The following is an 18,352-nucleotide window of genomic DNA, read 5'->3' as shown; positions in this document are numbered from 1 at the left end:
TTTATTGAATCTTGACCCTGTGTACACATCTTTTCAGAATGCTTATGATGAGATGCAAACATGTAGAACGTGTTCTCTTCCACATGCTGACCGAAGAAGGGAGCCTTGTGCTGTTGTTGTAGTTGCTGAGATAGCTCCTGTTTCGTGAAACACCACGTTTACCTGGCTGGCTCAGTCGGTGGTACGTTGGACTCTTGATCTCGGGGTCATGAGTTCAAGCCCCATATTGGGCGTAGAGCTTACTTTAAAAATAAAACAAACATTAATAAGAGAATAGTTGATGCCGAGATCCAGCCCCAGCAGGTCCAGGGGTTCCCGAAGGATGAGGGGCGTCGGCGAAAATAACAAATGGACACAGACAAGAGCAGTGGGTTCGACTGGCCGCTTTACTGTGGCAAACGTGGCATTATATTTGTTAGCAGTTTCCTTGTAGCGTGTGTCATCTATGTGTCTCGGCATTACCTAATTCTAAAAACGTTCCTTTGTGTAATCACCCATTAAGGAACCTCATGGTTATTTCTTTGTAACGTTTCCTCCTGCCTTTTTGGTTATTGATTAACTTCTTCATACTACTTTCATTACGTATCTACGTTTATTTATAGTTTTGTAAAGCATTTACTTCGCTATTTTCATGAAAGGTCATCTAGCTCTCAACACCTCAAGTGGAACATTTACAGGGACAGGACTTATTAATTGTTCCTTCGAACCATTTGCGGTACAAGGAACAAAAGTATTCGCTTTGGTCTGGGGTGCCGGGAGGGAGCCAAGAGGGCCCTGGGAACCCACGCCTTATGCGTTCCCAGAGAGACAGTGTATGCCTAGGGACTAATGAGCCATTCTGTACCTTGACCCACCAGGTCCAGTTATGCTCCGGAATGCCTCCTGGGGGCCAATTGGGCCTAGGGGTTTGAGTAACTTTTACCCATAGAGACATTGCTTTGTTGCCGGAGTAGGGTTTTCGAACCCACTTGCCCCCCTCCTTGGCTGGGAAATATATGGGGCTATCCTTCCTTTAGGTAGGGGACGGGCAGGCGGGGGTGGCACCGGCTGGATATAAGGTTTCCTTTTTGTCCTGGGGGTCATCCCCAGAAAATATCCCCAAGTTTGCCCCCATGGGTTTCTTTTGAATCATCAGTGCCAGTTGGACCATGGGGATGGCCATGATAAGTAAGAGGAGGGATACCAGTAGCTTCCCATTCGGAGGTTCACTGTGCGTTGCCCTTCTGCCAACCACCTGGGCTGTGCCATCAGAAAGGCTGGATGGATCGGCTCCCGGCAAGTTGACAAACCATGGTTTTTCAGCTTGAGTTTTTAGTAGATATTTTCTCATAAATTCACTGACAGGATTGGTGTCAGTGATACATCCAAGCTTTCAAGCGAACATAGAATTGTGGAGAACTTGGGTCTACCACTGTTAGCTTAACCTGCTTCCCAGTGCTGAGACTTTTCTGATGAGATCAGTGGTGATGTTAACAGATGTGATTTTTTGATACTATATTATGAAATCTCTAATATCTGATGTTCTAAGATCGTACACACCTAGAGGATTGATTCAAAATGCAAGCTAGACCAATGGATTTGAATGTAATCGAGTAAAAAGTTAATTGAAAGGGTTTCAGATTTCCCAGTGCAGCTAACTTTTTAAGGAACTATCACTTGTTGATTTTTGGTATAATATCACAGGAAAGAATATCCACAGTTCTATGAGAAGTTTATTAAAGGAAATATTTCTCCCTTTTCCAGATATATATCTGTAGGCGGTTGGATTTTCTTCTTACACTTTAACTGAAACAACATAATGTAACAGATTGAAGGCAGATGGAAACGTGAGAGTCCTGCTGTCTTAAGTCAGACAGAAAAAAGATTTACAATAATGTGAAACAGCACCACTTCCCTCGCAGAATTTTTATTGTTTGGGTAAATACATTTATTTCTTGGGAAAATGTTATTTACATTAACACGTGATGAGTATATTATCATTTAAAAACAAATATTTTAAAGTCTCAGTTTTAGTTTCTACTAGGGTAAATTTGAGTAGATAGAACCCACCTAGACAAAGCTTCTGGTCTGTGCTTTGGACGAGGATAAAGAGGTCCCCAGCCTGGAGACTTGGGGGAACCCTGATTTAGCAGCAGGAGGACTGGCCTGGCGGCTTGTCGCAGGGGAAGAACGTGAGCTTCGCGGTGGCAGCCGGGTTCAGGCTGCACATCTGCTGTCTCCTCATGACAGATTATTTAACTTTGTTGGGCAGCTTTCAATCTCTGAGACCCAGTTTCCTCACTTGTTAAACTGACAATAACAAAACTGTTTTATTCGTTGATGTTAAGTAGCTGTTCCATGTTGTATTTTAAATGTTTTCTTTAGGTGTTTTAATGGCCAGCACGACTAAGTCCAATCATTCCTTAAAAAAAAGAGTCTGTGAAATTACTTGAAAACGTTACCTGCGGCCCATACAGATCAAGTATGCTCGTCTAAAACCTTTTCCCTTGAACTTTTTTATACACATTTTCAAGTATATGTGTAAACTTCGAATTTTACAATTAGAAAAGCAGTAAAACTAATTCAGAACATTTACTTAGGCATGATGAGACAGATGGTAATCCTATAAAAAGATGGCATATATTTTTGGAAGTGCAAACAGAAAAACAGATACTCTTAAAAATTCCAGAGTGATCTTTGCCTAGAAAATGAAGGGAAGAGAGAGAAGGCCGTATGTTCTAATAGAACTTTTCATAGTTCTTAATGCATAGGATTTTTGTTTATTTAATGTTAGTGTTGAGTTACATATGGATTGGCAGTTGAAGGAGAAATGATTATCATGTAGTTAATTACCAAATACTTTTACTGTGGTTGTCAGTCTTTTGTTTCTACGAAATGGATGCAGTAGCGGGAAGTAGAAACCATTTGAACCCAAAATTTAGCGAGGTTATTTTATTAAAAAAAAAAACTTGAGTTTATTTACTTATTTTGAGAGAGAGAGAGCAGGCAGGGGATGGGCAGAGAGAGGGAGAGAGAGAGAGAATCCCAAGCAGGTTCCTCACCGTCAGCACAGAGCTGACGTGGGGCTCGAATCCACAAACTTCAAGATCGTGACCTGAGCTGAAACCCAGAGCTGGCCGCTTAACCGACCGAGCCAGCCAGGCGCCCCTCGTGAGGTTAACTGAGATGTGAATGTGAGTCACTCCAGAGTCAGTCACCAGGCCTGCTGCCGGGGCAGTCGTAGGCATCAGGTCGCCTGTCGTGTGGAGCAGTGTTCACGTTCGTTTCACTGCGGTGGGCGCTGAATGCAGTTGTATCAAGTACCTTCTTTGGACCAGGTACACGCTGCGAGCTGGGGTTGAGATGTTGGAAAAAATTGCCAGGGTCTTTGCTTTCACGTGGACTATGGATGGTCTGCTGGGCTGAGAGTCATTAATCAGATGGTTATACAGACAGATCTAAGTGCACATCCTAGGAGAAGTGTGCAGGACTACAAGATCCTGGAATCAGGGGATCTCACCTACTCAGGAAGAGCAGAGTTCCCCGAGGAATTGGTGGGTAACGTGAGGTGTGAAGGCATTAGTTGGAGAAGAGACTGGAACGAGCATTTCAACGTTTATTTATTATTTTTGGGGGGACAGAGAGAGACAGAGCATGAACGGGGGAGGGGCAGAGAGAGAGGGAGACACAGAATCAGAAACCGGCTCCAGGCTCCGAGCCGTCAGCCCAGAGCCCGACGCGGGGCTCGAACTCACGGACCGCGAGATCGTGACCTGGCTGAAGTCGGACGCTTAACCGACTGCGCCACCCAGGCGCCCCTGGAACGAGCATTTCAGATCGAAGGGACAGCACGTTAAAAGTTCTGTGTAGAGTGAGGATGTGGTGAACATGAGCATTTTCAGTGTGACTAGAGCAAAATGACCAAGTAGAGAAAGGCCAGACTGTAGGGTTTTATTGACCACGATAAGGAGCTTTGTGACTTTATTCTGAAAAATGGCAAATTATGGCTTGAGGGTGGGACTGTGGGAGGTGTAGGCAGGCAGGGCATCCGATTAGGTTTGCACGTTTAAAATGGTTTTACTCAGGGGCGCCTGGGTGGCCCAGTCGGTTAAGCATCCGACTTCCGCTCAGGTCACGATCTCGCGGTCCGTGAGTTCGAGCCCCACGTCGGGCTCTGTACTGACAGCTCAGAGCCTGGAGCCTGTTTCCGATTCTGTGTTTCCCTCTCTCTGACCCTCCCCCGTTCATGCTGTCTCTCCCTGTCTCAAAAATAAATAAATGTTAAAAAAAAATGAATAAAATAAAATGGCTTTACTCACAATGACTGAGCACCTCCTAGGCCCTTGGAATGGTCCTAGACTCTTAGGAGACATCAGTGAATACAGTGGAGTTAAAATCCCTGCTTTTGTGAAGCTTATGTTCTTTTTTAACGTCTGGAGGGGCAGAAAGGCAACGGAAGAAATGAGAAAGTTTTATTGTATGCTACAAAACACTAACTCGATTCAGGAGGGTAAGAGGGTCTGTATTGCAGCTGACGTGCTGGGTCAGGGCAGGTGACCTTGAGAAGGTGGCAGTTGAGCAAAGACTGGAAGGAATTGCGGGCTCAGCCCGCAGTGTGGGTCTGCAGCGGCACCGGTGCCCCAAACGGCAGCGTGTTTGTGGCATTCTCAGAGCATCGAGTGGAGGAGTGGAGAGGGCAGGTCGTGCAAAGACCGGAGAGTCCTGTCAGCTCGGGCCCTACCGCCGTAGAGACTTGTGTTTTTCACTGAGTGGGGTGGGCAGCATTTCAGGGTTTTACCGTTCCCACGGTTTGTCGATTGGATGCGAGAAAGAGCAGAGTGTATGCGGGCAGCAGATTGGGCTGTGTCGCCTCCATAGGGGCCGCCCCGGCCCTGCCCCTGTGCTCTCCACATCATGCTCTGGGGTTTTCTTCATCGTCATACCTGCTTTTCAGAACTTACCCAGTTAAGGATCTCTAAAACTCAGGCTTATGGTGTGTAGCATGGCCTCCAGACGTTTTTCACCCGACCCCGAGATGAATCTGGGTTATTTCTACTGTGTTATCTGAGGCCACACAGCTACACACACGTACACATACACGCGTACGCACGTTTCTGATGTAATGACTCGTGTGTTCGTAACTGGCGAACCCAGAAGCGTTTGCAACTATAACTGTTTCCTATCAGAGGTCATGTTTCAGTCAATTAACAATTTTTAATTGAAGTCAAATGTTCATGTCACTAAAAACTGTATCACAAACTGGGACATTATAAAGAATGACTTGTTAATGGAAATTAGGTATTAATAAAACCTTCGCAAGAAGTTGATTCATGTTTGACTGTCTCCAGTGCTCATATGTTGACCCTGAAACTCGCTCAACCCAGCCATTGTTAAAAAGTCTAAGAGGATTGTGGTCTACTAGGGACACTTGCACAGTCCTCTCCAACAGCTGCACGTAGTTCCAAGTGATTGTTTTAATAGCTTACATTTTATGAAGAAAGTGCTCATCTGTTCTTTGGAGAAGGTACTTGGAGACCCCGGGGTTTTTGTTTTTTGATTTGCTTTTTGTCTTCAAAGGTACAGTCCTGGTGGGTTTGTATGTGTATGTTGGGGAGGATGATCTGTGGGCTCAAAACTGGTAAGTGCATAGTTAAACTAGAGCTTGTGCTGTTAAAAGCTTTTCATTCTTCTGAGCGCGCTTAGAATCCGACCCAGACACCTCGGTGTGCCATCTCATGCCCCCACCCCTCCTTCACACCATATGGTGTCGCTCCCCAGTGTTTCCGTGTTTCTGCAGTTTCCCACCGCAGGGCCCTTGAACTTGCCCTTCCCTCAGTCCAGAGAGTTGTTCTTTCCACCTCAGCCTTCCTTTGCATGACTGGCCTCTTATCATTCCAGCCTTGGCCCAAATATTGGCTTGTCAGGGAGGCTTTTTGGAGGGGTCGTAGGTGTTGGTGGATTCTAGAGTGGGAACCAGTATTCTCTGATTGCTTCCTTTCCCACCATGGTATCTGTCACAGTGACGATTATCCTGTGCTCCTTGGTTCACTCGTTTACAGCCTCTCCCAAAATAGTGACCATGATGATGGCAGGGCCACCCAGCTGTATCACTACCAGGGTGTGGTGTTCTTTCCACTTACAAGGTTTTCTCTGAAGACGGACCTTTTTGTGGGTTAAGACTCCTTTCAGGATCTGATGATAGTGATGAAAAGAACGTGGACAAAGTATTTGGTCTGTGAGTTCAGGGGCTTCAAAGAGCCAGTAAGACCTGCTTGTGGATTTTACTTCCAGATGTGCTGGCAGTCGGCATGCAGCCAGGAGGCAAAGTTAGGAATCCCCAAATACCCTTCCCTGTTTCTTTGTTTACAGCCTGGTCTGACTTACATAACCTCTTAATGGTTGGTCGTGTTCAAAGTTTACTTCTCAAGAATACTATATTAGATTGTCCCTGTCCAGCCCTTTCCCGTCATTTCTTTGATCTGTCTTGGAGCCCACAGATGTCTTCTCTTAGTTTTGTATCAGCATAACTTCTTTTTTTTTTTTTTTTTTTTTTTTAAATTTTTTAATGTTTATTTATTTTTGAGAGAGAGACAAAATGCAAGCAGGGGAGAGGCAGAAAGAAGAAGACCCAGAATCTGAAGCGGACTCCAGGCTCTGAGCTGTCAGCACAGGGTGCGACATGGGGCTCGAACTCACCAACTGCGAGATCATAACCTGAGCTGAAGTCTGACGCCCGACCGACTGAGCCACCCAAGTGCCCCAAACAACATAACTTCTCTTGGATCTAGTAGAGTACTTTTTTTTTTTTTTTTTTTTCCCCCAGGGAACGTGCGCGTGCGCTTTCATGGGGCAAGAGACAGGGGGAGGGAGAATCTTAAGCAGGCTCCATGCTCAGCATGTAGGCAGACACAGGGCTCAATCCCAGAACCCTGGGATCATGACCTGAGCCTAAGTCAGGATTTAGGACGTTCTACCAACTGAGCCACCCAGGCGCCCCAGGTGCAGTAGAGTAGCTCACACATGGAGTGTGGGAAGGCCCATACAGAGCTTTATGAAAAATAGCTTACAACAGGAAGGACAGTCCGTAGTACCTGCTGTAAGATTCAGATGCTTAGTACAACTTTGATTTCCCGATGATACCATAATCCATATGTAGATAATGCCATGGATTCTGTACTTTTCACTCATCTTCAACTTTTCAAGATCAAAAAAACTTTATTTTTAAAATACTTGTATAACTAGGGGTGCCTGGGTGGCTCAGTCAGTTGAGGGTCTGACTTCAGCTCAGGTCATGATCTCACAGTTCATGAGTTCAAGCCCCACATTGGGCTCTGTGCTGACAGGTCAGAGCCTAGATCCTGCTTTAGATTCTCTCTCTCTCTCTCTCTCTCTCTCTCTCTCTCTCTGCCCCCCTCCCTCCCTCCCTCCCTCCCTCCCCTGCTTGTGCTCTCTCTGTCTCTCTCTCAAAGAATAAATGAACATTAAAAAAAATTAAAAAAAAGAATAACTATGTGGAACTGAGTAATGGGGGGGAGTATTTACTATATTTACTTCTTTCTCTTTACTGATACTGATTTGGTAGAATTTCAATAGCCTTTGCATATCTGAATGCATACCATGTGAAAGTATGGGAATAGATTCTGTATGGTAGAGCTTGTTGACTCGCAGGCAGGTGTTTTTCCATGTGGCCTTTTTAGATGGAATTGCCAGTCCTGGGTCACTTGTAATAAGGGCTTCTTATAGATGTTAGATTGCTCCATTTTGTTAAGAGATTTAGCCAGTTTTGCATGGTGTAGTTTTCCTGTCCCATCATTCCTATCATTTACTTGATAGTGAAGGAATATTTATTTGGTATCAAAGAATTTAAGCAGTATATATTAAATATGTAATGGTACCTCCTAGTTAGGAATAAAAAAATGAGTAAGACATTTCTCATTTCTTTCTGTAATCCTCTCTCTTCAAGGATTACAGTCTGGGGAGATACGATGTGAACAGAACACAAGCAATTCTAGGGCGCTGTGTGACGTACTATTAAGTAAGTGCATATGGAGTATTTGGAGTTCAGAGAAGGGGGAGAGAACTCTCCTCCAGCTGGGTGATCAGAGTAGATTTCAGGAAGAGGTATATTCTTCTAAGGAATTCTCTGAAAGGTGGATGACAGAAAAGAGCATTTAGCAGGAGGAGGGAGTAACCATAAACAGGCACAGAAGCAGGAAAACAAAAGCCTTCATAATTAAGATTGAAACTGAACTAACAGTTTACACCATTCCTAGAAAGTTGTTCCTGACCCTCTGTGGTCAGGTTGATTTACCTGCTTGGGTTTGAGAGACGGGGTGACATTCCAGACAGATCATTAGAAGTCATTCTGGTTGTTAATCCACTGATGTAGATCATCAAGAATTTGCTGATTGTCAATAATCACTGCAAACATCACTCTTACTGGGGCTGAACAGGTTTGTTTTGTCTTGTATTTGCATCCTTTAGTTTTATATTTTATAGCTATTGGTAATTAAGCTTTCTTAATCTCTGTGTGAATTGATGCCCGGTCCTTTGTATGAACAAAATTGGATTCGTCGCTAATGAGCCAGAAAATTATCACTAACACAGGCGGCTTTATTAGTCTTCAGGTCACCATTTCAGCCTGTTAAGACAAATAAATGCAATTTCAAATATTATGAAGAATTGTACTTAAAAGTTCTCTCTGATTAAGAGAAGTTAATGGGACTTTTGGTATACTTGGGTTGCCCTGTTTTCCTTAGCTTCACAAAAAATTTGACAGTTCTCCATCCCTTTGTGGCATCTTTTGAAGTTTTATTCTTTTCGTGCCTTGCTTACGAAATTTTATTCCTATCTCAAAGGCTTAAAGATATTTTATATTTTATTCTAACTAAACAGATTTTCACTATTAGATTTTTAATTTACTTGCAGTTTATTTTCATTGATGGTGTGAGATATGGAATCCAGTTTTCTCATTTTTCCGGATGCATAGCCAGTTATCTTAGCACCGTGGACTAAATTGTGACCTTTGCCATTGGTTTGCCTTCTCTCGTGCATCAAGTTTCCATATATGCACGGGCCTGCTTCTGTGTGTGACAGTTTTTCTGTTTGCAAAGATTTCTGCAAATATTTCCATGGTACACACGTATATAATATGACAAAATTATTTTATGTTATTCTGGAATAGTATTTAGTTGCAACAGCATTTAAAACTGATTCTCAGGCATTTTTAAAACTTCATACTCTGATGAAGGAGTGTGAACATGCAACGTACAGATTTTCATGAAGACACTTTTTTTGGCCTTCCTAAAATATTTCTGTAGAAAGGCTAGTTGATGTGAAGTTAGTATGTAAATGCTAAGCGTGGTAAGTTATATTAAGTCACTGGTTGTCAACTTTGGGAGCAGCCACGTAGTCTGTTGGGCTGTGGGGTTCCGTGGTCAAGGTGTGGGGTTCCGTGGTCAGGGTCCAGGACTTGGTCATCCGCAAGGCCCACGATTTGGGCTCACGTCATACAAACACGTTACACTGATTTTTGCCAAAAGCCATCTGGTTCACTTTTATTTACTATTTATTTATTTCTGTGGTGAGTAGGATATCGTCTCCTTTCTGTTGATCTTTTTTTACACTTGGTGACGTTTTAAAATTTCAACATAATTGTACACATATTATTCCCAAGTGAACAGCTTATTTTACTTCGCTTGCGTTTCATGTTGGCCTCTTTCTAATGGCAGGTTGTAATTCATCCTAGTCATCTATCACCAAAATATCTAAATTCCACTACATGGCGGTTTTACCTTTTCAGATGTACCTGTCACAGTCAAGTGTGTGGACTGTTATTCTTGTCAAAAGAGATTAGATATTGGAATCTGTCTTTGGCTACAAAACCTATACTTCGTCTACTTCGTCAACTCCAAAGGAGTGACTTACCAGCTAAAGAATAGTGTCCTTATGTTCTCTACTTCACATTTATGAAATGGCCATGTTTTTGTCAAACAAATTAAAAATGTGAATAACTTATGTATTACATGTTAATAACTTAGATATTAGGTAGAAAGTAATGGTACTTGGATAACGAGTTCATCTAATCCACAGCTTAATATGATGTTTAAAAGTAACTGGTGCTCCAAGTACTTACATGCATTTTGTTTCCTACAACTTGCTCAAAAACGTAGTACATGACAGTATGACTTTTTAAAATTGCTTTTTCCTTTATGGAGATGATATTGCTGATCCCCTGATAGGTTGTCTGATCTGAGTGGTTTTTATTAAAAATAATTTCCTGCCGATTCTGTGTACACAGTAACCAAATCCTATCTGTCCATGAAGTAAATATTTAAAGATACCTCTCCCCTCCGTTCCCACCGTAGTATCATCAGTATGTTACTAATAGATTTGTATTATAATTTATCCATTCATAGATGTCTCTCTGCCACCGGGTTATGAGGCCAGAACTGATTTATTAATCTGCATATGACCATACAGTGCTGGGTTTGTAACAGGGGCTTAGTAACTGCACAGTGAAGTTATGAATGTGTCAAGCTTGGAGCCTGTAGTCCTTTGCCAGGAAACAGAGTGGTGGTAAACTAGTGGTTGGGGAGTTAGAATCTTGCTGTTAGTTTTATCAGCATTTTGCTCAAGTCAAGCTAATCATCTTGTGATGGCATTATACTTTGATGCTTGCAGAAACTGCAGAGGACGGACATAGAGGAAATAAATATAAAGCATTGTGCGTAGTTTCAACAGAATGTCTTTGCAAAGCAGTTATTACTGTTAATATTACTTCTGGGGCAAACTTTTCCCTATAAAATGACAGTCAGAAAGCCTTCGCAGAATTGAAATCCTATCTTTTCAGTGATGGAATGATGTACAAGATAGTTTCGAAAATATATTCCTGGATACAGAGGTATAAAAACTTGCCAGGCGAAATTACCAAAAAAAAAAAAGGAAGAAATCCTAACTCGGGAAATGTGCTTCATAATCTTCAGAATAGATCCACACCTACACATATCTATCTAGGTTTTCACGGGTCGTCCCCGGCTGCCAGCGTTGGGCGTCTCCTCTGTGCGAGGCGCTGGGAACATGAATGGGAAGGGGCCTTAGTCTCAGGAAACGCAAAGGTGTGTTCTAAAGGGGCATTTCTAGACTTTTTCCAGATTATCACAGATCATGGGATTCTTTTACGTAATTTTACAGATGCCTCCGTATTTGAAAGCGTGTGTAGATTGTTGAGGAGTCAGGCCGACTCGTTCTCCTGCCGGTGGGACTGGGCGTCTCCACCGAGAGCGCGTGCTGTCGCCGTGTCGCCGCCTGGGGCCGGGTGCAGGCAGGGGAGTGCGGATCCGTGCGGTGCGCGTGGTGCGGAGGCTGAGAGTGGGTGTCGCGGGGGCGGTGTCGGCGAAGGCCGGAGCGCGGACGGACTCCTGTCCGGAAGCCGGGTGCGGAAGGAGAAGAGGAAAGTTAGGCTTTGCCCTCGCAGCATCCTGACAGGCTTGGCAGGGGCCGTGAGCAGGGGACTCACGTGTCCTCGTGTGGAGGCGAAAGGATTGAAACAGTAAAGTAAAACTTCTGTGGAAAGATTTTTTTTTTTTTAAATGTGACTTTTTTTTAATTTTATTTTTTATTTTTTAGAAAATGGCTCCAAAGGGTATATGAAGCTGGAAAAGTACATAGATGCAGCATTGCAGCCTCTCCAGATGTTTGAGGATAATATTCCGGAGAGAAATTGATCCCCTCGGATTAGGTAACTAGTCATAATGAAGAAAATTAGTCTTAAAACCTTCCGAAAATCTTTCAACTTGAATAAAAGTAAAGAAGAAACGGATTTCATGGTAGTGCAGCAACCGTCACTGGCCAGTGATTTCGGAAAAGATGACTCCTTGTTTGGTAGCTGCTACGGTAAAGACATGGCCAGCTGCGATCTCCACAGCGAAGATGAAAAGGGTGGGAAGAGTCGATCGAAGAGCGAAAGCCTGATGGGTACGTTAAAACGACGGCTGTCTGCGAAACAGAAGCAGAAAGGCAAGGGCAGCGCGCCCTCCGGGAGCTCGGCTGACGAGGACACCTTCTCCTCCTCCTCGGCACCCCTGGTCTTCAAAGACGTGAGAGCCCAGAGGCCCATCAGGTCCACTTCGCTCCGCAACCATCACTACAGCCCTACGCCGTGGCCTCTGCGACCCACGAACTCGGAGGAGACGTGCATCAAGATGGAGGTGAGGGTCAAAGCCTTGGTTCACTCTTCCAGCCCGAGCCCAGCCCTGAACGGGGTTCGGAAGGATTTTCACGACCTCCAGTCTGAGACTGCGTGCCAGGAGCAGAGTAGTTCACTCAAGAGTTCAGAGTCTCACAATGGAGACTTGCATCTTCACCTTGATGAACATGTGCCTGTAGTTATCGGACTTATGCCTCAGGACTACATTCAGTATACTGTGCCTTTAGACGAGGGGATGTACCCTCTGGAAGGGTCGCGTAGCTATTGTCTGGACGGCTCTTCTCCCATGGAAGTCTCTGCGGTCCCTCCGCAAGTGGGAGGGAGCTCCTTCGCCGAAGACGAGAATCAGGTAGACCAGGACCTAGTGGTGGCCCCGGAGATCTTTGTGGATCAGGCGGTGAACGGCTTGTTGATCGGCACCACGGGAGTCATGTTGCAGAGCCCGAGAGCGAGTCACGACGATGCCCCCCCACTCTCACCGTTGCTACCTCCAATGCAGACCAGTCAGATCCAAAGGAACTTCGGTGGGCTCACCGGCACAGATGCCCACGTGGCGGAAAGTATGCGCTGTCATTTGAATTTTGATCCTAACTCTGCCCCTGGGGTTGCAAGAGTTTACGACTCGGTGCAGAGTAGCGGTCCCATGGTTGTGACGAGCCTTACAGAGGAGCTGAAAAAACTGGCGAAACAAGGATGGTACTGGGGACCAATCACACGCTGGGAGGCAGAAGGGAAGCTAGCAAATGTGCCAGATGGTTCTTTTCTCGTTCGGGATAGTTCTGATGACCGTTACCTTTTAAGCTTGAGCTTTCGCTCCCATGGCAAAACACTTCACACGAGAATTGAACACTCAAACGGTAGATTTAGCTTTTATGAACAACCGGATGTGGAAGGACATACGTCTATAGTTGATCTGATCGAGCATTCAATCAGGGACTCTGAAAATGGAGCTTTTTGTTATTCAAGGTCTCGGTTGCCTGGATCTGCAACTTACCCGGTCAGACTGACCAATCCAGTGTCACGGTTCATGCAGGTGCGTTCTTTGCAGTACCTGTGTCGTTTTGTTATACGTCAGTATACCAGAATAGACTTAATTCAGAAACTGCCTTTGCCAAACAAAATGAAGGATTACTTACAGGAGAAGCACTACTGAAAGATTATGAGAACCCCCGCATCTTGCACTTTGGGAATAAGAAAAAGAGATTGAAATACAGTTTACAAACTTTCATTGCTATCGAAATCTTTTGCTGCCATACTATTTCAGTTTTATGTGTAAAAGTAATCAATTTGTTTAGTTAGGGGTGGGGAAGTGTCAGCAAGGTGTCTTGGGTTTATTTTGGTTCTTTATAAAGGGAAGTCTCGAGGTTTTGGAAGTGTGAATTATCTTTCATCAATGTGCAGAATAATCACAATGTGAATTATCAGATTCTCCTTAACCACCCCCCCCAAGTCCTTTGCTGCTATCCACTGTGATTTTTATGCATTAAAAGCACATTTCATGTGTATTCAACCCTAAGTAAAGTTGAATGAAACTTACAGAATGAGTATTGTTATGTCTCTTTAAATGGCCCATTTTCAAAGATAGTGTTGCATAAACATACCCGTGTGATAAAACACAGAATTTACACGTACACTGAAAATGATTTTTAATCTCCTACTTTAGAAAGATTTATTTAGAATTATGATTTGACATAATCTTGGGTATTAGAATGTAGACCCGCAGCATATCTTTTACAACACTTACTCTAAATTGTTTCTGAGGTTGTGCTGTGTTTTGGTTGTGGAAAGTGGAGTTTTTCTGTTGCCTTCATTTTCATCTTGTGGTTTGTCTACTTTAATAAATGGCCTTACATTAAAAAATCATCAAGAAGTATATAACACCAACGTAAGAAAGTGTTGCCTTTTCTGTCATTAAGCTCTGGTACAAATTGGCATAACGTAAAAAGATCTGTGGGACTAGAACTATTACTGAAGAAATTACTAGATGATCATAGTTTCCTGTGATGATAATTTTTTTGTGTGTTAATTGTACTTTCCTTTGGTAAAGTGTTTTTTCTGTGATTTCTTTCGCTTAGCCAACATTTTCTTTGGGTGAACTTGACGTAGAACCGATTTTCATAAAAAGAGTGGGTTCTGTTGCAACATTTAAGTTTATATAAAGTTTTAAATTGATTTGAATAGAAGACATTGTTTTAGAGTTGGATTTTTATTCTTTTATGTAGTCACTATTAAGATATGCTAGGTTTGACCCTTCTTCCTTCTCCCCACCAAAAACCAAAAAAACCCGATGACTTTAGTTGAAAAACTGGAAACTGTGGAGCATCATGTAAGAAGAATGTTAAAACCATATCAGGTATATGGAAGTCTTGTCACCTGCCATATACCGCTGTTTAAAACTAATTTATTGTTTTTTGGTTTTTTGTTGTTTTAAATCTAGCTGAGTCTTAAGTAAATTGGCAGGCATCGTTAGTTATTTTATCTCTAATTTAGTCGCTTGGATTGTGGGGCGGGAGGGGGGGTTGTCCCCAGTACTTTTGTTATTTTTGAAATTCAGTGTTTATTCGCTGCACTATTCTTCAGTGAGTATTTTGGAAGTACCCCATGTAGAAAATGTTTCCATCTCAGATGAAACATACCATTTAAGACATTTCTTCCTTTGTCACTCAGTTTTCCTGTCTCTTACCCGTCAATTAAAAACAAGAGTAAAGGTCTTAGGTCAACCCTAATGGCTTTGTCATTCAGTATCCCTGTTTTTTTGTTTGTTTTTTGTTTTTTGTTTTTTCCTCTCTGTTTTTTAGGGTCAGAACTGAGAAATACCAAGAAAAGGCACAATGATATCGTGTTATGGTATTTTGCCATAAAGGGGAAAAGGTACTTAATTTTGGTGGAATGTTGATTGTACCTTGTCATAAAGGCTCCTCTTTAATTTTCTGATGTTTTCACCTAATAAGATGGAGTATACTGTAATAATATAATTTAAGTGTTCACTATAAGCTATTTGGATTAAGAACTATTACAGAGTTGTAAACTTATCAAATTAATGCAAGACATTTAAACTATTTTTTTGCAAAACTATTTATTTTTAAACAATTTAAAATATATCTAGGGTGAGTTAAAAGTCCCTGTGCATCTATATTAGATGGCAGGTATTGTCACAGAGTCACTGTGTATTAATAATAAATGTTGAAATGGCTTCTCCATGTTTCTAGAAGCATTTACATGTACTCTTTGTGAGACCATGGTGCACAGAGGTCTTTGGACTGCCCTGAACCCCGTCTTCTTGTGTGGACATAGCCTGTTCCCCACGTGTTCCTCATGATACCATGTGTTCAAGATTTAGCTATTTAGTTTCAAGATTATTTTGATTTTCATCTAATGGTTTTTAAAATCATATTTTGTGTTTTATGGAGGGCAAGTCTAGATGCCGTTCTAATTCAGAAAGCCAGTTTTTTATGTGCTTTTTGTATATTCATAACATAAAATACTTTAAAATGCCCCATTCTAATCCAGTTTGAAATTGCTAGGGTCTGACAGTGTATCGAGAAAAATAAAAGTATTTGCCAAGAAATTATTTACAAACAAAGGAGTATTGCAGTATTTTCTGCTTTTGTGTAGAGAGAGCCATTTGGCATAGGCAGCACAAGATAATGTGAAAGATCGGCTTTATAGGATACTAAAATAGTCTGCTTAAAAATGGAAGGGAGAAAAGAGAGAAATCTCCATCCTGTAGTTTGGTCTAGAAACCATTTGCGTAAACTTCTGGATTACCCTGAGTGGCAGCTTAGATGACATGGACACAACCTGTAAGTGACATTTAAAGATAGGAGCTCAAGGCAAGAAAGAGAAAACAGGAAAGCTGTATCCTTTTGCCATAGTAAATGAATCAGAGTTGTTTTCTTGAAGATTTCACCACAAAATACAACGGAGGCCAGAAGATAATTCTAGGCTTCCTAGGACACTTTTGTGCATTTTTATAAATAATAAGAAAGCATAGAAAGTACTTGAAAAGTATCTCCCTCTTTCTCTTTCTAAGGAAATCTTCTCTTTCTACTTGGTGCAATAATCTGAAAATCTAGAAGGTCAAAAATATATCACAGGAAATGATCATAGAACTAAAAATAGTTTTTAAGGAAGCGAGTTACAAGGGCAACCATCTTGCTGTTGAAGAAAATTGTGTGCCAGAAGGCTAAATCGTCGGCGTATTAGGAAATAAACACAAAGTATACCTTACAATTTCTGAGCCAGTATTACTGAAACAGGATAAAAATTACAAAAATCTTAAATAGGTTCTATGCAGTGTCCCTGCTAGTGCTGGGTCTAAATATCTTAATGCTTTCAGAAACGCCAATTTTAATCGTGGATATTTCACATTATATACGAGAGATAATCTGCATGAGTGATTCAAAATAGTATATATTAAATCTTAATGGCTGTTCATCGAATGGGAAGTCTTAATTTGAAAATGAAATCACACTACCAGCAAGACAGTTTTGTTGAAAACTCTAATAAGGAACAGTTGCCAGTTCCATAAATAACTTTAAAATTCCAAAATAAAGTATTGGTACGTTAGTAATCACAAATTTGATTTCTTTTAATACTTTTAAAAATCCTATTAGGAAGGGTTTTTTTTTTAATAAACGTTCTTTTTATTAATTAGTCATAACATCGTGAATGTGTAGTTGCTGTTTCTGAAAAGTGATCCAAACTCTACATCCAGAGATGATGAAAAATTCTTATAGAATTTTGTAATAAGTATACATGTTGGGTTTAAATACATTTTATAGTCGTTGGGAGTGCCATGAAATTAATACTTGCAATCCAGATTGCTGTAGTTTACCCTTTTTCTGTCTGTTTCAAATCAGGTGTGTACCATTTGTACTGAGAACACCACAGAATGAATTATCCAAAGTCCATTGATTTTAATATGTGTTTTGGTTTGTAAACAAATTATAGTAATTTCTTGCACATTTTTGGAAATTAATTGTATAAGGATTTATGTATCTGCTTCTAGATACAGTGTGTAAATAAAAATTTCGTTCACAAGACCTGCCTTGTAGTTTATTTATATTTAATACCTGGATTACAGAATCTGATTTTAATTAAATCAGGTTAACTAGATAGTTTCTGGATGTCTCATAAACTTGCAGAGACTGGAGGGTAGGGACCAGCAAATTTAGTTTAAGAAAAAAAAAAAAAGGCAGAAAAAAAACCAGGAAAAAGTGAAATAGTGTTGCTCATAGGAGAGAGGAAGTGAGTTTAGAATCAGCAAATGTTGCTAACATCCTAAAGCCTTTAACATAAAGGCTGGAGTGAACTGACAAACCATAACAAAACCTCTTCTAAACAGACTACTTAACATTAGCACAGTAATAAGACTTCACTAGAAGTTTGTACTGGATGATGAAATGTTTGGATCGTGACATTTTTTTAAATGTCCCTATTGATAATATTTCATAAAAATAGAAGCAGGCTATCAAATTTTCTTTAATACTTTTAACTTGTTCCAGTTACTGGTTCTGAGAGCGTCTTAACCTTCTGAAACCTCTTAAAAATTTTTTTGACTCTTGTTTTCTTGTCTTTTACATGACTTGTCTTGCTAATGGATGTTTCACATCAGCTTCTCTGTTCCCACTCTCCCTACCCCAAAGCCTTCTCCCCAGAGTCCATGGCCCCCTGTAAGGCCAGGTCCGATGCTGGCAGAGAACCCAGTAGTGGTGGGGTCTGAAAGTATGCGTTTCTGAACACAGTGGACTTTGCTGGGGTTACACTTTTTGTCTTAAACTGCATATTCCCTACTTACTACCAGGCAACTTTGCCGCCTTCTCTGAGGAGTGAGAGGGTCCTCTTGGCAAAGCCCTCCCATAGGTTGTACAAGCCAAAGAGGTTGGCCAGAGCAGGGGTTGTTTCCAGAGGGTTTACAAACAGGGCCAACTGCCTTATGTAGGAGTCACTTTGGACCATCAGATCCTGTGCTTGGCAACTGGCTTGCAAATAATGGTAAATCTTAAAAGGGAGACTTTTTGATCATGAGACATGGTTTTCCCCACACCAAGAAAGTTCTAGGAAGTGCAGATCTATATATGAGGCTGCCTTTTTCTGGTCTCTAACTTGGGTCTGTGAGTCTAACAGACACTTAGGACTCTATTACACCAGCCTAGGTCACAA

The 18,352-nt window shown here is 41.8% G+C and overlaps 1 protein-coding gene across 7 annotated transcripts in view; it reads left to right on the top strand.

Moving 5' to 3' along the window:
* The window catches only part of SOCS6 (suppressor of cytokine signaling 6), a 63,596-nt gene that overhangs the window by 26,865 nt on the left and 18,379 nt on the right, over positions 1-18,352 (top strand). For 5 of the 7 annotated variants that reach the window (XM_032595355.1, XM_030335856.2, XM_030335862.1 and 2 more), the window contains one exon: positions 11,608-17,232. The exons of 1 other annotated variant lie outside the window; for it this stretch is intronic. In XM_032595355.1, coding sequence (XP_032451246.1) covers positions 11,733-13,340 — 1,608 coding nt within the window. In that variant the 5' untranslated portion in view covers positions 11,608-11,732 and the 3' untranslated portion in view covers positions 13,341-17,232. Of the gene's footprint in view, positions 1-11,607; positions 17,233-18,352 lie in introns of those variants that run through there. One more of the 7 variants, XR_004344278.1, reaches the window with a different exon arrangement.

The sequence above is a fragment of the Lynx canadensis genome, chromosome D3, assembly GCF_007474595.2.
Source record: "Lynx canadensis isolate LIC74 chromosome D3, mLynCan4.pri.v2, whole genome shotgun sequence".
In the NCBI taxonomy this organism is placed as follows: Eukaryota; Metazoa; Chordata; class Mammalia; order Carnivora; family Felidae; genus Lynx; species Lynx canadensis.
The sequence above is the reverse complement of the archived record's forward strand: the minus strand, read 5'-3'. Positions and strand labels throughout refer to the sequence as shown.